General features: G+C 40.4%; 1 protein-coding gene across 2 annotated transcripts; it reads right to left on the reverse strand.

The window, feature by feature from the left end:
* Positions 1–6,621: 6,621 nt before the first annotated feature.
* On the reverse strand, positions 6,622–17,636 carry EMC7 (ER membrane protein complex subunit 7). Of its 2 annotated transcripts, none has more exons than XM_039535334.1 (5): positions 17,308–17,636; positions 15,845–15,964; positions 12,806–12,944; positions 10,029–10,109; positions 6,622–7,076 (listed from the first exon to the last, which is right to left on the reverse strand). In XM_039535334.1, the coding sequence occupies exons 1-5, from the start codon at positions 17,553–17,555 to the stop codon at positions 6,924–6,926; spliced, it is 741 nt and encodes a 246-aa protein (XP_039391268.1). In that variant the 5' UTR covers positions 17,556–17,636; the 3' UTR covers positions 6,622–6,923. The 2 variants fall into 2 exon arrangements, with proteins under 2 accessions (XP_039391268.1, XP_039391269.1); XM_039535335.1 differs by lacking the exon at positions 17,308–17,636 and adding an exon at positions 16,868–17,232.
* Between the last annotated feature and the right edge of the window lie 5,763 nt (positions 17,637–23,399).

Below are 23,399 nucleotides of genomic sequence, written 5' to 3' on the forward strand. Positions count from 1 at the left end.
ACAAAGAGGTAACAGTGCATGTGCTTTCCCAGGTGCAGGAACTATAACTGTGACAAGGTCATGCATGGGACTTGCCCACACATACTTGCACAATGGCCAGACGCAGTGTAACCAACTGTCAGTGAATATTGTTAAAACAAAACTAGTTCCTGCAGGAATTAATGTTTCTTTAATCATGAGAATACTTTATTGTTCTAAGGTTTTTTAATCCCCAAATTTGAGCCAAATCTGATTTATCAGTGACCCTTTATATTCTTTGTCTTCCTTAAATCCTTATATCATCTTGGTGTCCTCAGTCTGAATTTTCTTGCCTTTCAATAGTCTATTAGAGTAAAGAGCAGCCTCAAGAATCAAAATTTCCCCTAAAAATATAATTTTTGAATAACTTAAAAAAAAATTAAATGTCCTCACATTAGTATGCCTGAAGCTCAAAAACACATTGTTCTTTCTGTATTTACTATGCTCCCTACACCTGTCAGTTATGGATTTAATCATTTCCAGATCCATGCTCTCCTTCACTTCATTGACAAGTATACTTAACAGTGCTAGTCACAGTACAAGTCCTTTTGGGACCACCTAGATACATGAGAATGGAAGGAGAGAGGCAACATCATTGATGTTTTATTGCTATCTATCTTTCAGGCAGGGTTTTTTTACCTGTTAGAATCACAAAATACTTGGGACATTGCTGAGGATGATAAATATCACACCACATGTTAAGGAATCTCATTTATCATTTCAAAATCCTTTGCACATTAGGCTTCAAAGTGTCCACAGCAATAAGATCAAGGTCAGGCAAGACATTCACTTGCTTGCTGAAATCTCCTTTTTAGTACCTTAAAAGTGCTGATACTGCCTTTAATTTCTAGTGAATATACTGAGTTCCAGTTCTTTTCCATCAAGTCACAAGCAACTCTAGCACTACTGCAGCCTGTATGCAATTTAGTTCATTTTAACTCAAGGCTCCCACCTGACTGCACACCAGATTTAATAACAAACACACACTCCAAAAAACACTTTCCTGGCTTGCACACAGAGGCCCGTCGGAGACTATTAATTAACCCAAAAATATATTGTATGTGTGTGTGTATGTATGTGTAGAGTGACATTATTTACTAACCTTCTGAAAAAAATCGGACCTCGGAGACTTATAAAATACACCGAAGTTATATATACATATTCTGAAAAGTGGAGGATACATATTTTATAAATGATTCATACATTATATATAATTTGTAGAAGATAATTAAAAGGACATAATCAACTTGAAATCCAGTCCACTAAGACAAAATGAATTAAAAGCAATCTTGGGTATTATGTATGGGCCAGACATCCTCAGTCTATTTTTGTGGTTTTACAATCACATTTGCTGTTTTTTTATACGCTTTTCTCTGATCTCTTGTTTAAAAAATCCCACAAAAACAGAAGAGGAAACTGACTGTACAAGGGAATCAGGACATTTTATAGTTGGGTTTCACTGACATGAATAAACAGAAGAATTTTCTCAATATTTCAGTTATAGTAACTGAAGGTGTTACTTCTGATAAAAAATTGTTAAATAATTTTCAGACAAAACCGTAACTTGTTTTTTTTTAAGTTGATAGTGTCCCAGTATGCAAGCACACATAAAAACACCACAGAAAGCGGCAGCTGCGAATGATTCAATCTTTAAAAACTAGAGCTGTCAAGCCATTAAAAAAATTGATTGAGATTAATCACACTGTTAAACAATAATAGAATACCATTTATTTAAACATTTGTGGATGTTTTCTACATTTTCAAATATATTGATTTCAATTACAGCACAGAATACAAAATGTACAGGGCACACTTTATTTTTGATCCCAAGTATTTGCACTGTAAAAACACAAATGAAATAGTATTTTTCAATTCACCTAATACAAATACTGTAGTGCTTTTTCTTTATCATGAAACTTTTACTTACAAATGTAGACTTATGTACAAAAAAACCTGAATTAAAAAATAAAACATTGTAAAATTTTAAAGCCTACAAGTCCACTCAGTCCTACTTCATGTTCAGCCAATCACTCAGACCAGGGATTCTCAAACTTCCTTGAACCATGACCCCGTTCTGACAACAAAAATTACTATGTGACCCTTGGCGGGGGTAGTAGGGGAGGGGGCCCAGTCCAAACCCTGTTGCCCCAGGCTAAAGCACTCGGGCTTTGGCTTAAGCCCCGAGTCCCAGTGAGTCTAATACTGGCCCTGGCGACCCCATTAAAATGGGGTCCCAACCCACAGTTTGAGTACCCCTGGCTCAGACAAACAAATTTGTTATTTGCAGGAGATATTGCTGCCTGCTTCTAGTTTATAATGTCACCTGAAAGTGAGAACAGGCATTCTCATGGCACTGTCCTTGCCGGCATCGCAAGATATTTACATGCCAGATGCATTAAAGATTCATTTGTGCCTTCATGCTTCAACCACCATTCCAGGGGACGTGTGTCCATGCTGACGACAGGTTCTGCTCAAGAACAATCCAAAGCAGTGTGGACTGACACATGTTCATTTTCATTATCTGAGTCAGATGCCACCAGCAGGTTGATTTTCTTTTTTGATGGTTTGGGTTCTGCAGTTTCCGCATCTGAGTGTTGCTCTTCTAAGACTTCTGAAAGCATGCTCCACACCTCATCCCTCTCAGATTTTGGAAGGCACTTCAGATTCTTAAACCTTAGGTTGAGTGCTGTAGCTATCTTTCAAAATGTCACATTGGTATCTTCTTTGCATTTTGTCAAATCTGCAAAGTGTTCTTAAAATGAACAACATTTGCTGGGTCATCATCCGAGACTGCTATAACATGAAATACATGGCAAAATGCAGATAAAACAGAACAGGGGACATACAATTTTCCTCCAAGGAGTTCAGTCACAAATTTAATTAACACTTTTTTTTTTAAACGAGCGTCATCAGCATGGAAGCATGTCCTCTGGAATGGTGGCTGAAGCATGACGGGACATAAGAATGTTTAGCATCTCTGGCATGTAAATAACTTGCAAAATGCCATGCAAATACCTATTCTCACTTTCTGGTGACATTGTAAAGAAGAGGGCAGCATTATATCCTGTAGATGTAAACAAATTTGTCTTAGGGATTGGCTGAATAAGAAGCAGGACTTCTAACTTCACTTACAACACAGAATACAATATATGAAAATGTAGAAAAACATCCAAAATATTTAATAAATTTCAATTGGTATTCTATCATTTAACTGTGATTAAAACTGCGATTAATCATGATTTTTAAATTGTGATTAAATTATTTTAATCACGCGAGTTAATGGCAATTAATCGGCAGCCCTATTAAAAACATATTTTGGCTTCTACTTACTAATCTCTCTCTTCACTCTTGGAAAACCACTTCTAAATTAAGCATGCTCCAGCAACAATTTACGCATTAAATTTTTACACAAATTTAAGAAACCCCCCATTTTCCTTCTTAAAAGGTCCTACTCAACATGAAATAATTGGATATTGAGTTCACTGTAGCTTTTAAGAGCAGTCTGCTACATGTAATCCTTATGCAATCACAGGCCCAGTAGCCATTGAGGTTGAGATTTTCAAAGCATCTTCCTTCAGTTAAATATCAGAGGGGTGGCCATGTTAGTCTGAATCTGTAAAAGCAGCAAAGAGTTCTGTGGCACCTTATAGACTAAGGTGCCACAGAACTCTTTGTTCCTTCAGTTAATGGAGGCTGTGTTTAAATTGGCTAGACTGCTTTAGAAATCTCAACCTGTGACTATGTAAAGGGCTGATTTAGTTAATGTTTGTACAGTACTTGATATGTGTAAAGTGCTACATAAATGTTTAATATAAATGTTGTCTGATTATATATATATATTTTTTCCATTGAGAACTTCATATTAATTAATGAATTTATCCTCACAATACTTCTGACAAGGAAAAAAATATCTATATTTTGCAGGTGTGGATCTGAAACACAGAAATATTAAGAGGCTGGCCCAAAGACAGAGAAAGTCTGTAGCAATGTCAAGAACCCCTATCTCCTGAATATCAGTCCTCTTCTCACCACTGTCTTAATCTCAGCCTGCCCTTCCTCTACTAAAATTGGTAATTAATCTTCGGAACACCCTTGGGAGGTAGGTATGCATTATCATCCACATTTTACAAATCAGGTAGGAGACAATTACAAATTGTTTAACACACAAATGTAAAACTCAGTTTTGAAAATAAAATTTCTCCCCCACATCTAGATAACAGAAAGATCACCAGTGACATCTTTGGCAAAATTATTTTATCGGTGCCTAAATCACCCATCACAGTAATATCCAGATTTTCTTACATGCATGTCCAGTAGATGGAATGAGCCCTAACAGCTCTCCCTTCTCTCCTTCCATCCAACTTTTCAAAAGGGTCATTGAGAATATCCATAAATGAGATGGTGGAATTGTTCTGAAGAATGTCAGAATAATCTCCAGTAGAAAAACGTACCATATCCACTAACTCTCCACCCCAACAGTCCTGCTATTGCCAGGTGGTTACCCTGTTTTCTGTTAGTTCAAATAGCCTCACTGAAGGCAGCTATTATTCTGGGGTATGGAGTGAGAAACAGTCCCTGGCTATGAAATGAGCTTCTGTCAGATCACCTTTATGGCCAGCTCCAAGTAAAACATGAGGTAAACAGTAAACAATGCTATCTCCAGATCAACTGGAGACAGAAAAAAAGGCATTATTTGCTACTTCTGTGTTTGGGACTAGCTCAGCAGCAACCCAAAGATGGCTCTGCATATCACCATCAGAACTGGGGACAGATGCCCTCACTTATGAGGAGGAAACCATGCCAAATAGCATTATTGTTTTTTTATATTGAGCCTGAAACAGTGCAACTAACAGGAGTCTGGTGCCTTTGTCTCTGAGAAGGTGGAAGTGGCATGGGCCAAGGGATATGCTGGCTGCCACTTCCCGCAGCCCCCATTGGCCTGGAACGGCAAACGGCAACCAGTGGGAGCTGCGATCGGCCAAACCTGCGGATGACAAACTGCCCCGGCCCACCAGCGGATTTCCCTGACGGGCTGTGTGCTAAAGGTTGCCAATTTCTGATGCAGGTCAAAATATACAGATTGAACAAGTATTTATTAGTTTCTTGCTTTTATGTTTCCTAGACTATAAAGGTCTACCACAATAAGATAATTGATGTTTTCGCTTTATGCTGCCTTGCAGCTGCTTAAGTTTCAAATTTATTAAAATCTAACTTTAATGTATGTGTGGACAGATGGAAAGAGTGAACTTAATGTTTAATCACTCCTCTTATTCCAAGTATGGTTGAAAAGAGTGATTTTCAGTTACACAGTACTTTAAGCCTCAGTATGGCTATGTTAAAGCACCTGTCAAGGTATATAGTATGTTATAAAACATTAATTGGCCTAGCAGTTTGGAAAATGGTGATTAAAGCTCAGAAGAGATATTTGACTACTATACAACTGAAGTAAAATTAATCCTGAAAGGATTAATTTTACTTCAGTTGTATAGTAGTCAAATTTTAAATAATCATTTTAGATATCAAACAACCAGAACCATTGTATATGGGTCCTACTGCTTATGACATTAGTAGGCAATGAGAAACAAATGAATTATAAAAGCAACTGAAATAAGCAACTGAAACTGATATTTTAAGGAAAGAAATTGTTGAGCTCTTTCATTAAAGCTTAAAAATGATTTACAGATAGAGCCACTAATGGAAGTAAGCAGGTATTCTAATCATTTTAATTCTACAAAATGTTCGTAGAGTGGAGAATAGTCAACTGTTTACTGCATCTGAATTTAAATCACTTTTAAAATTTGCTTAACACGAAGCAGCTTGAGAAGATTCTCTTATTTCATTCATACCAAATGAATGAGTGATTCTAGAACAGCTTAGCAAGTCAGGATGAAGAAAAGGAGAGTGTTGCCAATAAATGACCACATGCAGTTCCATTTACCTTGTAATGCAATCATGTTCTATTATGGAGTTTGATATAAACCATTTTAAAAGTTGATATAAGTGGGAGTCAACCTAGCTACAGTACTTGTAAAATTATTTGTCCTGTGTTTGGCTTCAAGTCTGCCTCCTAGACAAACTAGTAGCAAATACAGTCAGAGAACTGGTAAGAATCAAGTATGTTTCAGAGATGAGGCATTCAGTGTGGTCAGTGTAAGCGGAAGGACCTGAGCTGCATTCTTCTTACTGTATGGCTATTGTGAGATCCATAAGTAACTTGACAGAGGTCATGAGCAGTTTTGGAAAAGGATGCTTGCCTGCTCTTGTGTTTAAGTTTTGTAGCAGTTGCTAGATAAGTAAAATGAAATGGAAAAACCCATGAACTACTATTCCACTCAAACAAATCTTATTAAATGTACATACAAAATAAAGTAACTAAAATACATAGTATATTCATTTCAAATATTTCTAGCTGGCAGAGCCAGTTCTTTCCTCGGTAAACTCAAATGACTCAATTTCATTAAAAGGGAGAAACTTTATGCACTTGAGAACTGGATAGAAAAATGTTAAGCTCATTTTTTAAAAATAGAACTCTTTCTTTGAAACCAAAATTTGTTGTTACATATAGTGAGATTTTGTCTAGGGATTAAAACGTATTCATTAATGTGTAGCACATCATATAATTTAATTACTTTAATGTCATTTTCTACAGAGCAATATAGTTAATTCAGTATCATCAATATTGACCTTATACACATACAAGATTGAAGCCATGTCCTCCTCTGCTTACTGCCAAGTACAAAACAGCTTAAATAGGCTAAAAAGCTACATCACACACAACAGTTGTCGCAGATCAATTTTCATGTTGGATCAAGTTTACAGTAGTGGTGTTTTGAACTTCCAAGACCCATACAGATGATATCACACAAAAACAGTTGTGCAAACTCAGGCGCAGGAGGAAGAAACAACTACCTCCTTTTTCCAGCACCACTTTTCCCTGTTTTACTGCTCCCACTGCCAGACTTGCTGGAAGATTTTGAAGAGAAAAGTCTTGTCATGAATTCAGAGACATCGGGCAGTTCATGGTTGGAATTTAGCATATTCATTGACTGCTCCATTTCCTGCACACAAAAATCAGACAATCTAAGTGTAAACTATTGACTATTTAAGACTGTTGCTGGAACATCAGTTGAGCAGGCACATTAAGTAGCTTTGCAATTTCCTCGATTGTGCTGCTATGCACTAGTTCTCTAGTGAGCACATCACTATAAAGATAATTTATTTGTGCAACCACAGCCAAACCCCAAACTACACAAAGAAACTTAAAAAAACAAAACAAAACTAAAAGCACTCAGTATAGCCAAGGGAACCATGTCTCAAGTAGCCTTACAGGGCAGATACTTATTATATAAAAACTATCAATTTTTCAAAGCTAACTGTAGCTAAGATACACTGATCCTCTGCACAATACTATTTTGACTTTACATATTTTTAAGTTTTGCGATTTGGCCCAAATGTTTCGTAAACTAGTATTTCTGCACATCAGGAAAAAATTTTAGAATTTCTTACATAGCTACCAATTACTGAACAGCTAGTTTACAGCTCTAATCCACTGCCTTAATGTCTTCCTTTTCTGTGTGCAGAAAAGGATCTTAATGTGAGGACATCTACCCATCTATGCTTACCATAGCATTAGACAGGATATTTATGCTAAACTTTTTGTTTGTCTTTCAAAATAGTTATCTTCTTTTACAAAAGGAAATGAAGTATTTTATTAATATAAGTTAAATTACTTTTCCAAAGTTCTATAACTTTTTAGTTATATTTTTATTATACCCTTAACATTAGGGAGAGGAAGACAATGCAAACATTCAGAATTGTTTTATAATTCCATGTAAGAGCTAGCCAAAAGTTAGCTGGGTAGCCTGTTGATATTATACCTATCTTTAACACTTATACATGAGCACAACTATTAGCTCAGCGCTACATATTAAGTCTCACCCAAAGAAAACAAAACAAGCTGTCGAAGAGTGTAATAAAAGCTCCTTTTTCATAAGTGAATGAGTTTTATATTTATACTGCAGGGTTTAATACATAGACACCTAAGGCAAATGTCATTTTCCATTTTATTCTAGCTCTTAGATTTTAACTCTTTCCCATTCCTCCAAGATCATCTCAATGCCAATCAAGATTCTTTCAACTTTGAATTTTTTATTAACAAGCCAAATTACCAAGTGAATAAAAACTAAAAGATGAGAGTAGCTTGTCTGTCCACAGCAGTGGATGAGTGCATGCACTTCATAAAGAACAAAAGGGGTATTTTTTATTTTTTTTTGGCTGTTTTGGCTTTTTTCTAAAACAGCCTCTAGGATTTAACCTACTTCAACAGCATTTCATAGGTAGTTGGTCTACTTTCAAGTTTTAGCTTCTATCAAAGTTAAACCAGAGGCATTAAACACCTTCTGATTTTTGCTGTTAATAGGTATCACTTTAAAGAGGTCTGGACACCTGCAAAATACTACTAAAGACAGTGGTTTCTGAGAAAGAGAAGTTGGAACCAACTGAATCTCAAAAGAAGCAGCCACCCAAAGACAGACAATTAACATTTCTAGATAGTAGAAAAGATTTAGTAAACACCTTGAATCTCCATTTTGTTCTAGCTTTCCGCTATTTGGCATGGTAAAAGGACAATAAATTAGGATCATTTAAAAATAAGTGGCTACATTAAGGCTCCATACCATAACATCACTGTGACACTAGGAGTAGTTAATAGCCCAGTAAACCATACATTTTTGGTGGTGGCACAGGAGGGTAAGAGAACACTAAGTCTTATGCCTCACAACACACCTAGAGGATTCTATAAATAGTATACAAAAGCAAGCCCTGTTGGGTCTTTAATACTTCATTTTAACAGTGAAGAGTAAAAAATTAGGAGATTTTCAAGAGAACTAGGTGGAGAGAGATTAGGGCATTAATTGCTTTTTGCAGAAGGTCTGGAAAATATCAGACCATAATACAATTCATAACTGTACATAATTAAATTAAACTCTGTGTTCTGACCCAAGTGCAGGCTTATAGAACTTGTACTAGAACCCAATAATGATATTTGCAACTCAGGCCTCATCTACACTACTGGGGTAAGTCGAGCTACATTACGCTACTCCAACTATATGAATAATGTAGCTGGAGTCAACGTAGCTTAGGCTGACTTACTGCGGTGTCTACATCGTGCTGCGTCAATGGGAAATGCTCTCCCATCAGCTTACCTTACTTGACCGGAGAGTGCTCTGTGGTCGATTTTGCGGGTCTTCACTAGACCTCATAGACTCATAGACTTTAAGGTCAGAATGGACCATTATGAACATCTAGTCTGACCTCCTGCACAATGCAGGCCACAGATTCTCACCCACCCACTCCTGTAACAAGCCCCTAACCTATGTCTGAGTTACTGAAGTCCTCAAATCGTGGTTTAAAGACCTCAAGGTGCAGAGGAGCCTCCAGCAAGTGACCCGTGCCCTGCACTGCAGAGGAAGGCAAAAAACCTCTGCCAATCTGCCCTGGAGGAAAATTCCTTCCCGACCCCAAATATGGCAATCAGTTAAACTCTGAGCATGTGGGCAAGACTCACCAGCCAGCACCAAGGAAAGAATTCTCTGTAGTAACTCAGATCCCACCCCATCTAACATCCCATCACAGACCACTGGGCATACTTACCTGCTAATAATCAAAGATCAATTAATTGCCAAAAAAAGGCTATCCCATCATACCATCCCCTCCATAAACTTATCAAGCTTAGTCTTGAAGCCAGATGCATCTTTTGCCCCCATTACTCCCCTTGCAAGGCTGTTCCAGAACTTCACTCCTCTAATGGTTAGAAACCTTTAGACTTGAAATTAGATGAACTTCCTAATGTCCATCGCAGCTGCATTGATCTCCGGTAAGTGTACACATGGCCTCAGTTTTCACTGAATGAAGACAGCTGTCTATTAGTGCGCCCCATAAGGCAACTTTCAGTTTGTGTTTCTTTTTTGTAACTTAATATCTTGATATCCACTCGTACTGAGCATACTTACCCGTCTCATGTCAGGATCACTGGTGTTGACAACTTTAGGCAGCAATACAAATATCAGTAATGGAAGAACCATCATCATAACCTAAAAATTAGAGAGAAATTCAAAGAACATTTCCTTAGTTTGAGTCATTGCTCAAAATATTTTAAGAAAGCCTTCAGTAAGCAGGAAGGCATCTGACACTGAACACCTGAGAGTGAAGATTCAGTCTTAGTTGGAAATCCATATTCCAAAACTACTGAAGATTTGGCTCAGTAATCTAGTAGTTCTATAAGGGGCCAAGTAGGAGAGTTCAGTTTAAATTCTGGACTTGGTGATTCATTGGCAGAGAATGGAATATTTCAAATGGAATATTGTTAAAGCCTTCAACCCTGACTGCTACACTAAAGCAGTGCACTCTAGGAGCATGGAGGGCAACAAAAACCATCATGAATTTTAAAGGCAACTGACCATGGGGAAGTTCCAGTGGATATAGCCCAGGGATTGGCAACCTTTGGCACCCAGCTCGCCAAGGTAAGCACCCTGACGGGCTGGGATGGTTTGTTTACTGCCGTATCCACAAGTTTGGCCAGTTGTGGCTCCCACTCCTTGTCCCGCACTGCTTCCCACAGCCCCCAGTGGGAGCCGCGATAGGCAGTACCTGCGGACGCGGCAGGTAAACAAACCTGAAGGGATGGGTGTGTGGGGAAAAGGAGGCTATAAAAAAACCTGTCATTTATTGAAAAGGCAAAACCTGAAATGAAATTATAGTTTTTTTTCCCAAAATTCTATCAGATTAATCTTTCGGGTACACTTGAGCAGGAAGCCCAAGAGATGGATGGATGTCAACTTGGATCCTACCTACACCTTTTTTGGGGTGTGTTCACATTTGGCGTGAAGTTTTTAACATAAGTGAAAAGTTGGCTAATAAACGGACTGTAGTTGAGAGACTGTTAGAAGGTAAGAAATAAACAAGTAAGAGAGAAACAATTTTTAAGATTTTTAGAACTCATCACCTCCTAGAAAAAGTGTCATTAGGATCGTGACCTGTTCTATGGTAGAGAAACCCAACAAAATGGAGTTTCACGGAATCACAGCTCATTCCCATCAGCAGTTCTATAGCAAATAAAAGACTTCATTTTCCTGAAAAGTTATTTCAGTGTTTTAGGATAGTCACAGAATCGGACGTACTGATATGTACACTGCCACATTATAGGTCACTAGGGAAGTACATAATTAAGGATTCTCAGCAGGACTGCAAAGAATTTAAATAAACTTTAGAGAGCAAGGTTAGAGTGCATGCCAAGTACATCAAAGTGGTTGAGCTCTCAGATTCTTTACAGACTGAATTTAAAATAGAAGTGGATTCCTGAAACACTGGAAGCACATCTTTTGCCGAGTTCTGTTTGTCATAATTCAGAAAGAACTTTGCCTATGAAAAGATCTGCAGGCCTAAAAGTAATCCAGACAGCACTAATTAGCTTAAATTTAAATCTACAGTCAACATCCCTTGAGGAGCAAAAGCAGCAACATGTGTGTGATGGTGGGCGTGTCTTGTATTTCCCTTAGTACCCTCCTATTCTGCTAAAGCATGGAAACTCTCTGGGATATTAAAAATATCTAAAAGGATTTTGGTTGGGATTTGTCCTTTTTCCTGCGAGACTAATAATGATTAACCCAGGATATAACACAATACCCTAAAGATTTATTTATTTATACATAAGACAGTATATAGTATGTGTGTTCTGAAACTTGAAGACACTATTTAGTCACCAAATTAGTTGTACAAAATTTAATATTGCAGTTACACGTGCTTTGCAATGGATGCAGATACTTAAGCTATGGATTTTCCCATCTTAGACTGTTCCAAGTCTTAATTCTTTTAAAACTCTATTTACGTAGAACTTAAGCATCCTGAGCATAGTGCACATACACAGCTTTGTTTATATTTGGGACTGAAATTAAGAGGAATAGTGTGCATTTTGGTTCTTCTGATTTGAAGACTCTTTAAGAAACAAGGCTATCAAATTAAAATAAATCACATTTACAACTATAACATTGTCCAAGACAAGAAAAGATTAGTACCTAGAGAGCCATAGCATTCCTTTAACCTATTTTAATACAAAAATGAATGCTTCAGTGTTCAGGATGCATCATATTTTCATATATTTGCCTATAATCTCCCCCTAGATTGTGATTTTGTTCTCTGCATGTTAGATTTTAATATGTTCTCTTATATTCTAATTTAAAAAGTGTAAAGAAAAGAAATAATGCTTTCATGATTTGAACTGGGAAAACAGCAGACCGCTTGATCCAACAGGAGATTAATATTTTACTGAGAAAACTCATCATCTGTATTGGTTATTTGCAATTACAGTTATGCTTAATGCTGCAATACCTGCTCTTATTAATGAAAAGAGCCGCAAAAGAATCTTGCTGCTGGCTGAGAAGGTGACACTTGAAGTCAATATTGCATCACCACCCCACTGGCTTCATCCAATTATCAGTAATAAGCATTTTTCAACAACCATAAGCCTGCAATTGCTGTTTGGCTGGTGTAATCATTCATCTCTAGAGATGCCTCTTTTCCTATCGACAATATATCTGAAAACAAGATTGTTTTACTGAGATTTGCAAACTGATAGTGTATTTTCTCTATTTCCACAAGTACCAAGAATTAATTTTTTCTTTGCTTGGCGTTCCAACTGATTATGATAATGGATCCTACCCTAAATCCACTCTTAAAAAGCTTTAAGGTAAAATCAGCAGCAAATAGATTTGTGTGCTGCATCTATACATACCATAGGGTTCATTAGAAAGTCTGTCCATCCCCAAGACTCTCTCTTTATGAAGTAAGAAGGGGGTCCAGAAGATTTCATCTGAAGCGGGTATGGCAGCCTGACTACTTCTGAAGTTTTGATGTAATTCACATATCTTGCTCTAGTGAAAAAATAAGTATTTTTAAAACCCTCCCCTCTAACTTGACAAATCCTTATTTAATATTCCCTCTAGTCAAAGCTTATAACAAGACTACAAACTTAACAAGCTGCTACATGAAAGTGTGAACCATAGAAGACATTTGTCCAGATGTTACTCTCTGAGCTATACTCATCATCCCATCCACTAATAATATCCCCTCTAATCAACTATGGTAGAATGTAAAATTTAAAGTAGACAGGTAAGAGGAAGGAAGGGGGGGGGGGGAATCAGAAACAGTATAACCATTTGTTGGGAAGTGGTTGATGAAGAACTATTTGCATTAACTTATTAGTGCTGGTCAGAAAAGAGTAGTCAGCTAACTTTACCATGAGACAATTTGATTAAAGCTTCAGAAAAAATTCCGCTGTGACTCCAAGGTCTTCTTCAATACAGTTATGGAGATCTCAGTAACCAGCTAACTGGTAAACTTGGCTTGTTGAGTACCCTGAAGAATGTGTTCTTCCAGTTATACTTATTATCATAATCAGGTCAAATATGGATTACAATGTTAACAATTTCTGAAATGTTTGCTTAACCCCCCCATGCCAGGAAACAAGTGCATTACATTCACCAAAGCTCATTTTCAAGTCTGGCATTCGACAGGAACAAATATTGGAACAATCTAATTCAGTGATACTCATACCTCAGCGGTTCAGGAGCCAAATTAGCAATCAACATTACCCAGAAGAGCCACAGTAGGGTGAATTCATTGTTTAAATATAAATGTATAGTACTATAGTAAATGAAACAGTATGACGGGAAATATTTATATTATATCATATGTATTTTATTCTCACAGCAAAATGATTGACCAAGTATTATTTTACTAACTACAATTGATTACTAACATAATAAAAGCATCCTGATTGGATTAAATCACAGTGTTTTAGTATCATGTAATGCAAAGAGCTACAGGAGACACATTAAAAGAGCCACTTGCACCTAAGCCTTTGTCTGAGTACCACAGATTCTAATTACTTCTAAAACAAATAGCCCCACCTCAACTCGGGATTCCTTTTTTAAAATACTTTAAATTTTTAGAAGTAAAATATGTCATGGTTGTTAATAGGATGAGACATCTAATGAGATTGTAGGTTTAAGTTTTCAAAGTTTGGTAACAAAATCTTGAACTATTATGGGGCGTTATTCCAGTAAGACAGACAACATTATGATATAAGTAATTGAATGTAAAAACTCAGTTAATGCAATATTCAATTTGAAATGTTAATCTTTCAGAACCAGAAAAATAAGCATTACAGTTCCCACAGGCACTTTTATTACACCTCTTGTGTTTATCACTTATAACAGAATTTTCCATCGTATGATCACTTAACACGTGAAGTTAAAGATGCTACATATGCATACAAATTAAAGAAAAAGTGCAATTTAAACACGTTTATTTCATCTTACTAGTTCAAATAAATCCCTCTTATTGGACAGGCCAGCTATTTCTTTGTACGATTTGCCAAATAGTGTACAATAACGTACAGCTGTGTATTAGGCTATGTCTACACTACACAGCGTTTAGCGACACAGCCGCGCTGCTACAGCCGTGCTGCTAAAAGGTGTGCAGTGTAGCCGCTGTTTGTCGGCAGGAGCAAGCTGTTCACACCAGGGCTTGTCATCACCAAACTTTTGTCTTTTGGGGGGTTATTTTTTCCAACACCTCTGAATGACAAAAGTTTTGTCTTTTACTTGCCAGTGTGTACTAAGATGCCCTACTGCAGGGGTGGCCAACCTGTGGCTCTGAAACCACAAGCGGCTCTTCAGAAGTTAATATATGGCTCCTTGTATAGGCACTGACTCCGGGGCTGGAGCTACAGGTGCCAACTTTTCAATGTGCTGGGGGGTGCTCACTGCTCAACACCTGGTTCTGCCATGGGCCCCACCCCCACTCCACCCCTTCCTGCCCCATTCCCTGAGCCTGCTATGCCCTCACTCCTCCCTCTCCCCCCAGCCCCCCCACAGCATGCCTTGAAACAGCTGATCGGGAGGTATGGGTAGGGAGGGGGAGGGGCTGATCGCTGGGAGTGGGGAAGCTGATGAGAGGCTGCTGACATATTACTGTGGCTCTTTAGCAATGTACATTGGTAAATTCTGGCTCCTTCTCAGGCGGGCCACCCCCGCCCTACTGTAATGCACACAAAGGACACAGCTAAAGTTGCTGTGGATGAGGCAAGCACAGACAAACAGTACAGGGATCTGTGCCATGGTCTAGTAAGAGCACTTCAGAATTTAGGAACAAGTATGGTCCTTCATTCTCCATACTAACACAGCAACCTGCTCCATTCCTGGAATAAGGATGTGCATTCTTCAAATAACTACTTTAGGCTGACTGAAGGAGAATGAACAAAATAGCACAGAGAGATTCCAGGGACAGAGAGATGGAGACCATCTTCCTGACTGACAGAAAGTAACCAAGCAAGACAGAAAGGGGATACAGACTAAAAATGGAAAGAAAAGAATCTCAGGAGACCTCTGGAAGCCTCTCAAAAAAGAAAGGAGGTAGAGGTTTTAGGGGCAGATTTTATTTCACGTTTCCTGCTATCAACCCAATAAATTATTGAAGTGGTGAAAGGAAATAAAACTCTTCCAAAATCTTTTCCGTTCACTCATGTTAAAGTTGTGAGAATAGGGAGAAAAAAAAAACCAAAAACAAAATAAAGCTAAGCCTTTGAAGCTAAATTTCCATCTACAAATAACTTTTGAAAAAAAGATATAAACAACTGAAACTTAAGATCTAAAATGGAAGTACCAACCCTGTCCTAACTACAGTGAGTTCACACAACACTAATACCGCACTATCAGCCAGATTAAATTTGTTTAAATGGACCGATGCAGAAATAATCTGAAGGGCTCACCTCATTTTGCCTTTTGAAGTTATGTCCACTCGAACCGGTTCAAACCTATAAGCTGGGGATATAACTTCTACTACATAAGATCCAGAAGGTATATCATGAACCACAAAACTTCCATCTGTCCTGAGGAAAGAAAATATTCATCATGTTTCAATATACAAGAGAGTATTACAATTGACTGTTTTTAAAAAAGTGATGTCACCTGATCGTTGTCATTCAGGGACATTAAGGAGCAGACTATAAATTTCAATAGATACTATAAGACTTTAGAAAAACCAAGTAATGATGCAATCACTGATGACATCACAATCAGGTTGCCAGAAATAAATTGGTGGAAGCTTTGCAACTGTGACCGACTACTTGTACTACCCTGTTTTTGACAGCTACATTACAACATCTGTGGAACACCAGAAGGCAGCTCCCTTGTCCCTTGCCTGCACAGCCTATCTGACCTCATGGGGCACTGGGAAGGCTGGACAAGTGAGAAATGCGCTCTGGCTCTGCCCATAATTCTGTACGTTTTTCCTGCCCCAGGGGGTGGGGGTGGAGATTAAGAATACCGGCCAGCCAACGCTCATGACGAACCCTACACCATCAACCGGAGGCAGGTGGGGGGGGGGGCGGGGGAGTATGACTTGAGTGAGGGGCGCAGCCACGGGCCAGGCCGCCAAAGCATCAACAGGACCAGCCGGGAGTGACGGGAGGGCGGCCCGGCAGGGCGCGCTCAGCCTGCGGAGGCCGGACAAGTGTAAGACGTGCGGAGGTGTAAGGCGACCCGTGACGGAGGGGGGGGGGGTGTTTGCGGCAGCAGCCGGGCGAGCGTCAGCCCAGCCCCTGCTCCTCATATCGCCCCCTCCCCGCGAAGGGGTGCGACGCCGGTGTGTGCACCGGGGGGCTCCCGTCAGTCACCCGCTGCCAGCCCAGGGAGAGGGCAGCAGAGACCGCGGGAGGGGCGATCCGCCCGGCGGGGACTAACGGCCCTGCTGACCCCGGCCCGGCCTCTCCCTGCGCCCCTCCGCCGCTCACTTGAGGAAGCCGACGTGCTCCTCCCCCTCCACCAGCACCCGGGCCGCCGCGATCCAGTCCTGCGGCTTCACCCCGGGCACCACCGCCCGGCCCTCGATTTTAAACCGCTCCCCGGGGCCCGGCCCGCCAGGAGACTCCCCCGCCCCGGCCGCCTCTGAGCCCCACGAGCCGCCGGGCAGCACCGACGCCACCAGCAACAGCAGCACCGAGTGGAGCGGGCCCGGCCCGGCCGCCATCGCAGCCGCCGCTCCCGGTAGTAACGAGGGCGGAGCTAGAGCAAGTGGGAGCGCAGCGGCCGCCTCCCTCAGCGCATGCACCAAACAGGGCGAGGGCGGTCAACGCATGCGCAAAAGAGTGCGGAGAGGGAAGAGGGCGGCCGCGCAGAGCATGCGCAGACAAAAGGGCAGCCGATTCACCGGCTGCCCGAGACTGAAACTTACGGCGCATGCGCCAGAGGAACGCCGTTGAGAACGAAGCCAGCCTGCGAGTCACGTGGCGGAGGATAGTCTCTGGAGGGGTGAAACGATTGGCCACGGCGGTTACCGTGGGGGACGTGTTGACGTTGATTTACTGGCGCGAGGTGGGTTTGTGGTGGGTGGGGTTCCTGTACCCCACAGGGATGGTCAGAGAGCGTGGATGTGACCCTTCGTGTGTCGTCATCAGGCCCTTTTAAAGCTCGGCCGGGCATGCTGAGGGTGGCTCAAATAGGGTCCTTCACGGACAGCGCCACCTAGCGGCTGAAGCTCGCAATAGCCGCCCGCTTTTCACACCCCACTAGCTAGTACCTCGCCCCCGCCAGGTCTGTGCTGTGTCGCAGCCGCTGACAGTGTCTGCACTGTCAGGCTGTCGCTGAAGTTCGGTACGTAACACGCGGTCAGCGAAGGGTCTCTGCATCGCGCTGCTTGTGCGATTACACAGCGGTACTGCATCACGCTTGGTCGCCTGGCTGGGGTCAGGCTGGACCCCCGGACTTCTCTCCTTCAGCATCTGCCCTCTTTCTGGCTGAACACGCCGCGGATGTCGATGGTTTCTGGTGAACTCTCCATCATGGCTGATCTGGGCACTGAATTCCTTTTCTTTCTCTCGGCTGGAGAAGTGGCCCATCCTTCGTCTCCATTGAGTTTGACATGAACACAGTGACCCGTTTCTAGACCTGGCAGTTGTCTAACTGAGTGACGTCTCTTGTAAGAGTGTTCATAACGGAGTCACTTAAACATTTTCTTTAGCTAATGGAATTTGCCAGTATCTGCTTGAGGCGGCCAGTCTGGAGCATACTGTAGCTTCTTTCGTTTTGGGGAGGAAGTTTTCAGGTGTTGGGAGGATATATTTCTCTCTCACAACTGCTTCATTATGTCTTTTAAGATCCACACAGATTCATATTTTCCATTGTTCTTTATAAGTGGTACCACTGGGGCACACCATGTTGTTGGCTCAGAGATTTTCTTGATTATGGGAATCCACTCCAGTCTCCTTAACTAAGGTTCCACTTGATGAAGTAATGGGATAGGAATCCTGCAAAGTGTATGTACACTATATGGTTTAGCATTCTCTCTTAAGGTTACCGGTATTTGTACTGGATCTCCTTTCAAAAGTTCAATATCACCAAATAGTCAATCGAGTTCTTTTACTTTTCTTACTAGGCCTATCATGGCTGTCATGCTGCATCAGAGAAAGATGTTGGTCTGTGGTCCTTTCATCACATATACTCTGAATGCATAGCTTTTGTCTTTACATTGTTTCTGTGGTGAACTGGCCAATGCACATCAGAATAACTCCAGGGCTAGTCAGAGATGCATCAGGTGACTTCAGCTCTGGGAGGGGTTGAAGATGGTTGTAAGTCCCTTCTGAGATGACTGTGACATCAGCTCCTGACTCAGTTTTAAAGTAAATAGTCTTGCCATGAATATTCAGTCTCTCTCCCCAGGTAAGCTCTGTCATCACAAATGATAGATCCCAGAAAGAATGGCTCCTGATTGTCTGTAATATGAATCAACTACCTGACTACTTTGATGAGGTAAACAACTGCAAAATGTCCATATTTTGAGCATTTATTACACCATGTGCCTCTGGCTAGACATGCATTATCTCTTGGGATATATTTTTTTTCTTCAAACCTGAAGAAGAGCTCTGTGTAAGCTAAAAAGCTTGTCTCTGTCATCAATCGAAGTTGGTCCAATAAAATGTTACCTCACTCACCTTGTCTCTCTAATATCTTGTAACCATCACAGCTACAACAACACTGCATACAAGTATTATGTCATTCAAAGAGGATTAACCTGTCAATGACAAAATCTGACATTACGAAAACACCATGTTTCATTAAAGCATCATTTGAAATCTGATGACACAGTGTGGTCAATGCAACTGATTTTGGGACTCCCAGAATTGTCCTACAGGCAGTGTTTATGAGATGTGGGTTCTAGAAACTTAGCACACTTAGACAAAAGTGGGAAGAACTAGTAATCCCAGTGACTGACAACTTTGTTCCATCAGATAAACTCTTAAAAGATAGCTCTCCAGCACTTCAGTGCTGACCAAACCTGGGAAATAAGGGCTGATCATTTTAGCCAGTTATAACTGTCAAGCAAGCACTGGGCTGAGGGAATAAAGGCCAAGATAAAGAAGGGCCTTATAAAGTATTACTGATAACTTTAATTTGTATCCTTTAGTGTATTGGGAGGCAGTGTAGTTTGATGAGAACTGGCACAAATTTACACCCATCCTTCTCTCCAAAGGAGAAAGTGTGCAGCTGCATTTTTCATTAGTCATAGCCCATGAATCAGTTTAAAGAGAAACCCACTTAAGAGTGCATTGTTACATCCTAGGCCACTGCAAAGACATTAATGACCATGTTGGAGTTTCCATATGAGAAAAATTATGAAATTTTCCTGATTAAACTGGAAATGTTTGTAACTCCTCTTGATTACTGTTTTCTGGGCCTTTATGTTGAAAGCAGTCAAGAGCGACCTCCAAATTCTACCCTGGTCTTATCAGTGAGGGATGCGCTCTCTGGATAACAGACACACAAACTGCCAACAAGCTGCTCAAAAGGCTTCTCCAACTCACCAGTATATCCTCAGTCTTGTCTGACTGAGTCTTTTCAACCAGCTGTTGCTCATTCAGTAAACTGTCAGCTAAACAGTCTGATAATCATCTGACAGTTTATAATCAGGAGGCTTAGAATAATGTAATATTAGCATTCTGACAATACTGCAACCCGAATCTCCATATTTTTGCCTCTAGCAGTCTAATGCACAGATTGAACAGCAGAGGAGACTAATGAAATATAAAAACGTAAGAATGGCTATACTGAGTCAGACCAATGGTCCATCTAGCCCAGTATCGTGTTTTCTGACCGTGGCCGGTGCCAGATGCTTATGAAGGAATGAACAGAACAGGGTCCTTTATTGATTGATCCACCCAATCACTCAGTCTCAGCTTCTGGCAGGTACAGGTTTAGGGACACCTGGAGAATGGGGTTGCATCTCTGACCATTTTGGTTAATAGTCACTGGTGGACCTTTCTTCACTGAACTTATCTGATTCCTTTTTAATTATACCTTTGGCCTTCACAACATCCCCTGGCAACGAGTTCCACAGGTTGATTGTGTGTTGTGTAAAGAAATAGTTCCTTAAGTTTGTTTTAAACCTGCCTATTAATTTCATTGGATGATCCCTGGTTCTTGTATTATATGAAGGGGTAAATAACACTTTCTTATTTATTTTCTCTACACCACTCATGATTTTATAGACCTCTATCATATCTCCCCTCAATTGTCTCTTTTCTAAGATTATTAGTCCCAGACTTTTTAAACTCTCCTTGTAGGAAAGCTGTTCCATACCCCTAATCACTTGGACATCCCAGAATGCAACATCAAAATAGTCTTTATAGTTCATGAAATCCATATTATTTATAATAGAATGATATATTTTGGGATACTGTTAATGAACCAAGAAGTCCGAAGAGTCCTTCACAGGGGGGAAAATAGTATAGAAAAAACCTTAGTTAAAATTTATTTCTGTGCTGAATGTTCTTTGCAACCTGGTTATTAGTAACATTTGCCACATAAATATGGACTTAATTTTCATTTGTCGCTTGCAATTCATCTTTAATAAAGCAGCTATTTTTTAAATTCACTTCCAGACTTTTAAGTGCAATAATACCAAATACCTCTCTATGAAAGGGTAAGCAGCCAACAGCCTAACCCTCCTTGAGTTGACTCCCAAATACCGAGAAACAGCATCTAAGTTGTTTGACACAGAAATCCAAGTAACCACTTTTGGGTCATGAATATTCATGAGAAATGAAGACCCAGGACTGATAAACCAGATCAGACATACTTTTGCATAGAAATTTGTGTACAGTCACTCTAGAAATATGAAGAAAAACGAAAACGTTAACTATCGGCTCTTAATTGAAAGTAAAAGTGGCAGTCCATTAAATGCTCAAATCCTACCACAAGAAAAGGGTAGTTACTGTGATTTTTTTGATAATTAAAATACAGTTCTGAGTCCATGTCATCTCATACTTCTTGTGGTAAAAAAACACTTTCACCTGAAAACAAAAATATGTATACCTATCCTATCCCCTCTCCCCAGGCCTCTTGACTGGAAACAAGAGAGATTCCAGGTTAGACGGATATTGTTGGGTCTCTACAATTTGTTTCCATCATTTCACAAGTATTGATTGTTGATGTGTAATGAGATAACATAATCTTTTGCCCATGGAGAAAGATACCATCAGATGATGTTTCTCCTCTGAAAATCTACTTCCTCATTTGTTATTTGTTGAAGAAGCTAGAGACTGTAGAGGGCAATTTGGCCAAAGAATTCTGTCTTGCAGGTATTCTTTTAGCAGGTTTTCTTTTAGCAGTATTCTTGCCAGCAAGTTAAAAAAGTATGGATTCGATGAATGGACTATAAGGTGGATAGAAAGCTGGCTAGATCGTCGGGCTCAATGGGTAATAATCAATGGCTTAATGTCTAGTTGGCAGCTGATATCAAGTGGAGTGTCCCAGGGATCTGTCCTGGGGCTGGTTTTGTTCAACATCTTCATTAATGATCTGAATGATGGGATGGATTGCACCCCCGCAAGTTTGCGGATGACACTAAGCTGATGGGAGAGGTAGATATGCTGGAGGGTAGGGATCGGGTCCAGAGTGACCTAGACAAATTGGAGGATTGGGCTAAAAGAAATCTGATGAGATTCAACAAGGACAAGTGCAAAGTCCTGCACTTAGGACAGAAGAATTTCATGCACTGTTACAGACTGGGGACCAACTGGCTAAGCGGCAGTTCTACAGAAAAGGACCTGCGAATTACAGTGGACGAGAAGCTGGATATGAGTCAGCAGTGTGCCCTTGTTGCCAAGAAGCCTGTCAAGTTTCCTTCCCCACTCTGAACTCTACGGTACAGATGTAGGGACCTGCATGAGAACCTCTAAGCTTAATTACCAGCTTAGATCTGGTTTTACTGCCACCACCTAAATCCTTTAAGAGTTATTTGGGAAACTCTGTCTACCTTCCCCCCAGACTATCTCCCTCCCAGTAGCCTTAAGAGACTTCTCCAGCAAGTTCCTGGTGAACACAGATCCAAATCCTTGGATCTTAAAACAAGGAGAAATTAACCATTCCCACTTATTTCCCCCACCAGTTCCTGGTGAGTGCAGATCCAACCCCCTTGGATCTTAAAACAAGGAAAAATCAATCAGGTTCTTAAAAAGAAGGCTTTTAATTAAAGAAAGAAAGGTAAAAATCATCTCTGTAAAATCAGGATGGAAAATAACTTTACGGGGTAATCAGATTCATGGAACCCCCTCTAGCCTTAAGTTCAAAGTTACAGCAAACAGAGGTAAATCCTCTTAGCAAAAAGGAACATTTACAAGTTGAGAAAACAAAGATAAAACTAACATGCCTTGCCTGGCTGTTACTTACAAGTTTGAAATATGAGAGACTGATTCAGAAAGATTTGGAGAGCATGGATTGATGTCTGGTCCCTCTTAGTCCCAAGAGCGAACAACCCCAAAACAAAGAGCACACAAACAAAAGCCTTCCCCACACCAAGATTTGAAAGTATCTTGTCTCCTTATTGGTCCTTTGGGATCAGGTGTCAGCCAGGTTACCTGAGCTTCTTAACCCTTTACAGGTAAAAGGATTTTGGTTTCTCTGGCCAGGAGGGATTTTATAGTATTGTACACAGGAGGGCTGTTCCCTTCCCTTTATAGTTATGACAAAGCCTAACAGCATATTGGGCTGCATTAGTATGAGCATTGCCAGCAGATTGAGGGAAGTGATTATTCCCCTCTATTCGACACTGGGTAGGCCACATCTGGAGTATTGTGTCCAGTTTTGGGCCCCCCACTACAGAAAGAATCTGGCCAAATTGGAGAAAGTCCAGTGGAGGACAGTGAAAATGATTAGGAGGCTGGGGCACATGACTTACGAGGAGAGGCTGAAGGAACTGGGCTTATTTAGTCTGCAGAAGAAAAGATTGAGGGGCGATTTGATAGCAGCCTTCAGCTACCTGAAGGGGAG

The sequence above is a fragment of the Mauremys reevesii genome, linkage group 4 (assembly GCF_016161935.1).
Source record: "Mauremys reevesii isolate NIE-2019 linkage group 4, ASM1616193v1, whole genome shotgun sequence".
NCBI lineage: Eukaryota > Metazoa > Chordata > Testudines > Geoemydidae > Mauremys > Mauremys reevesii.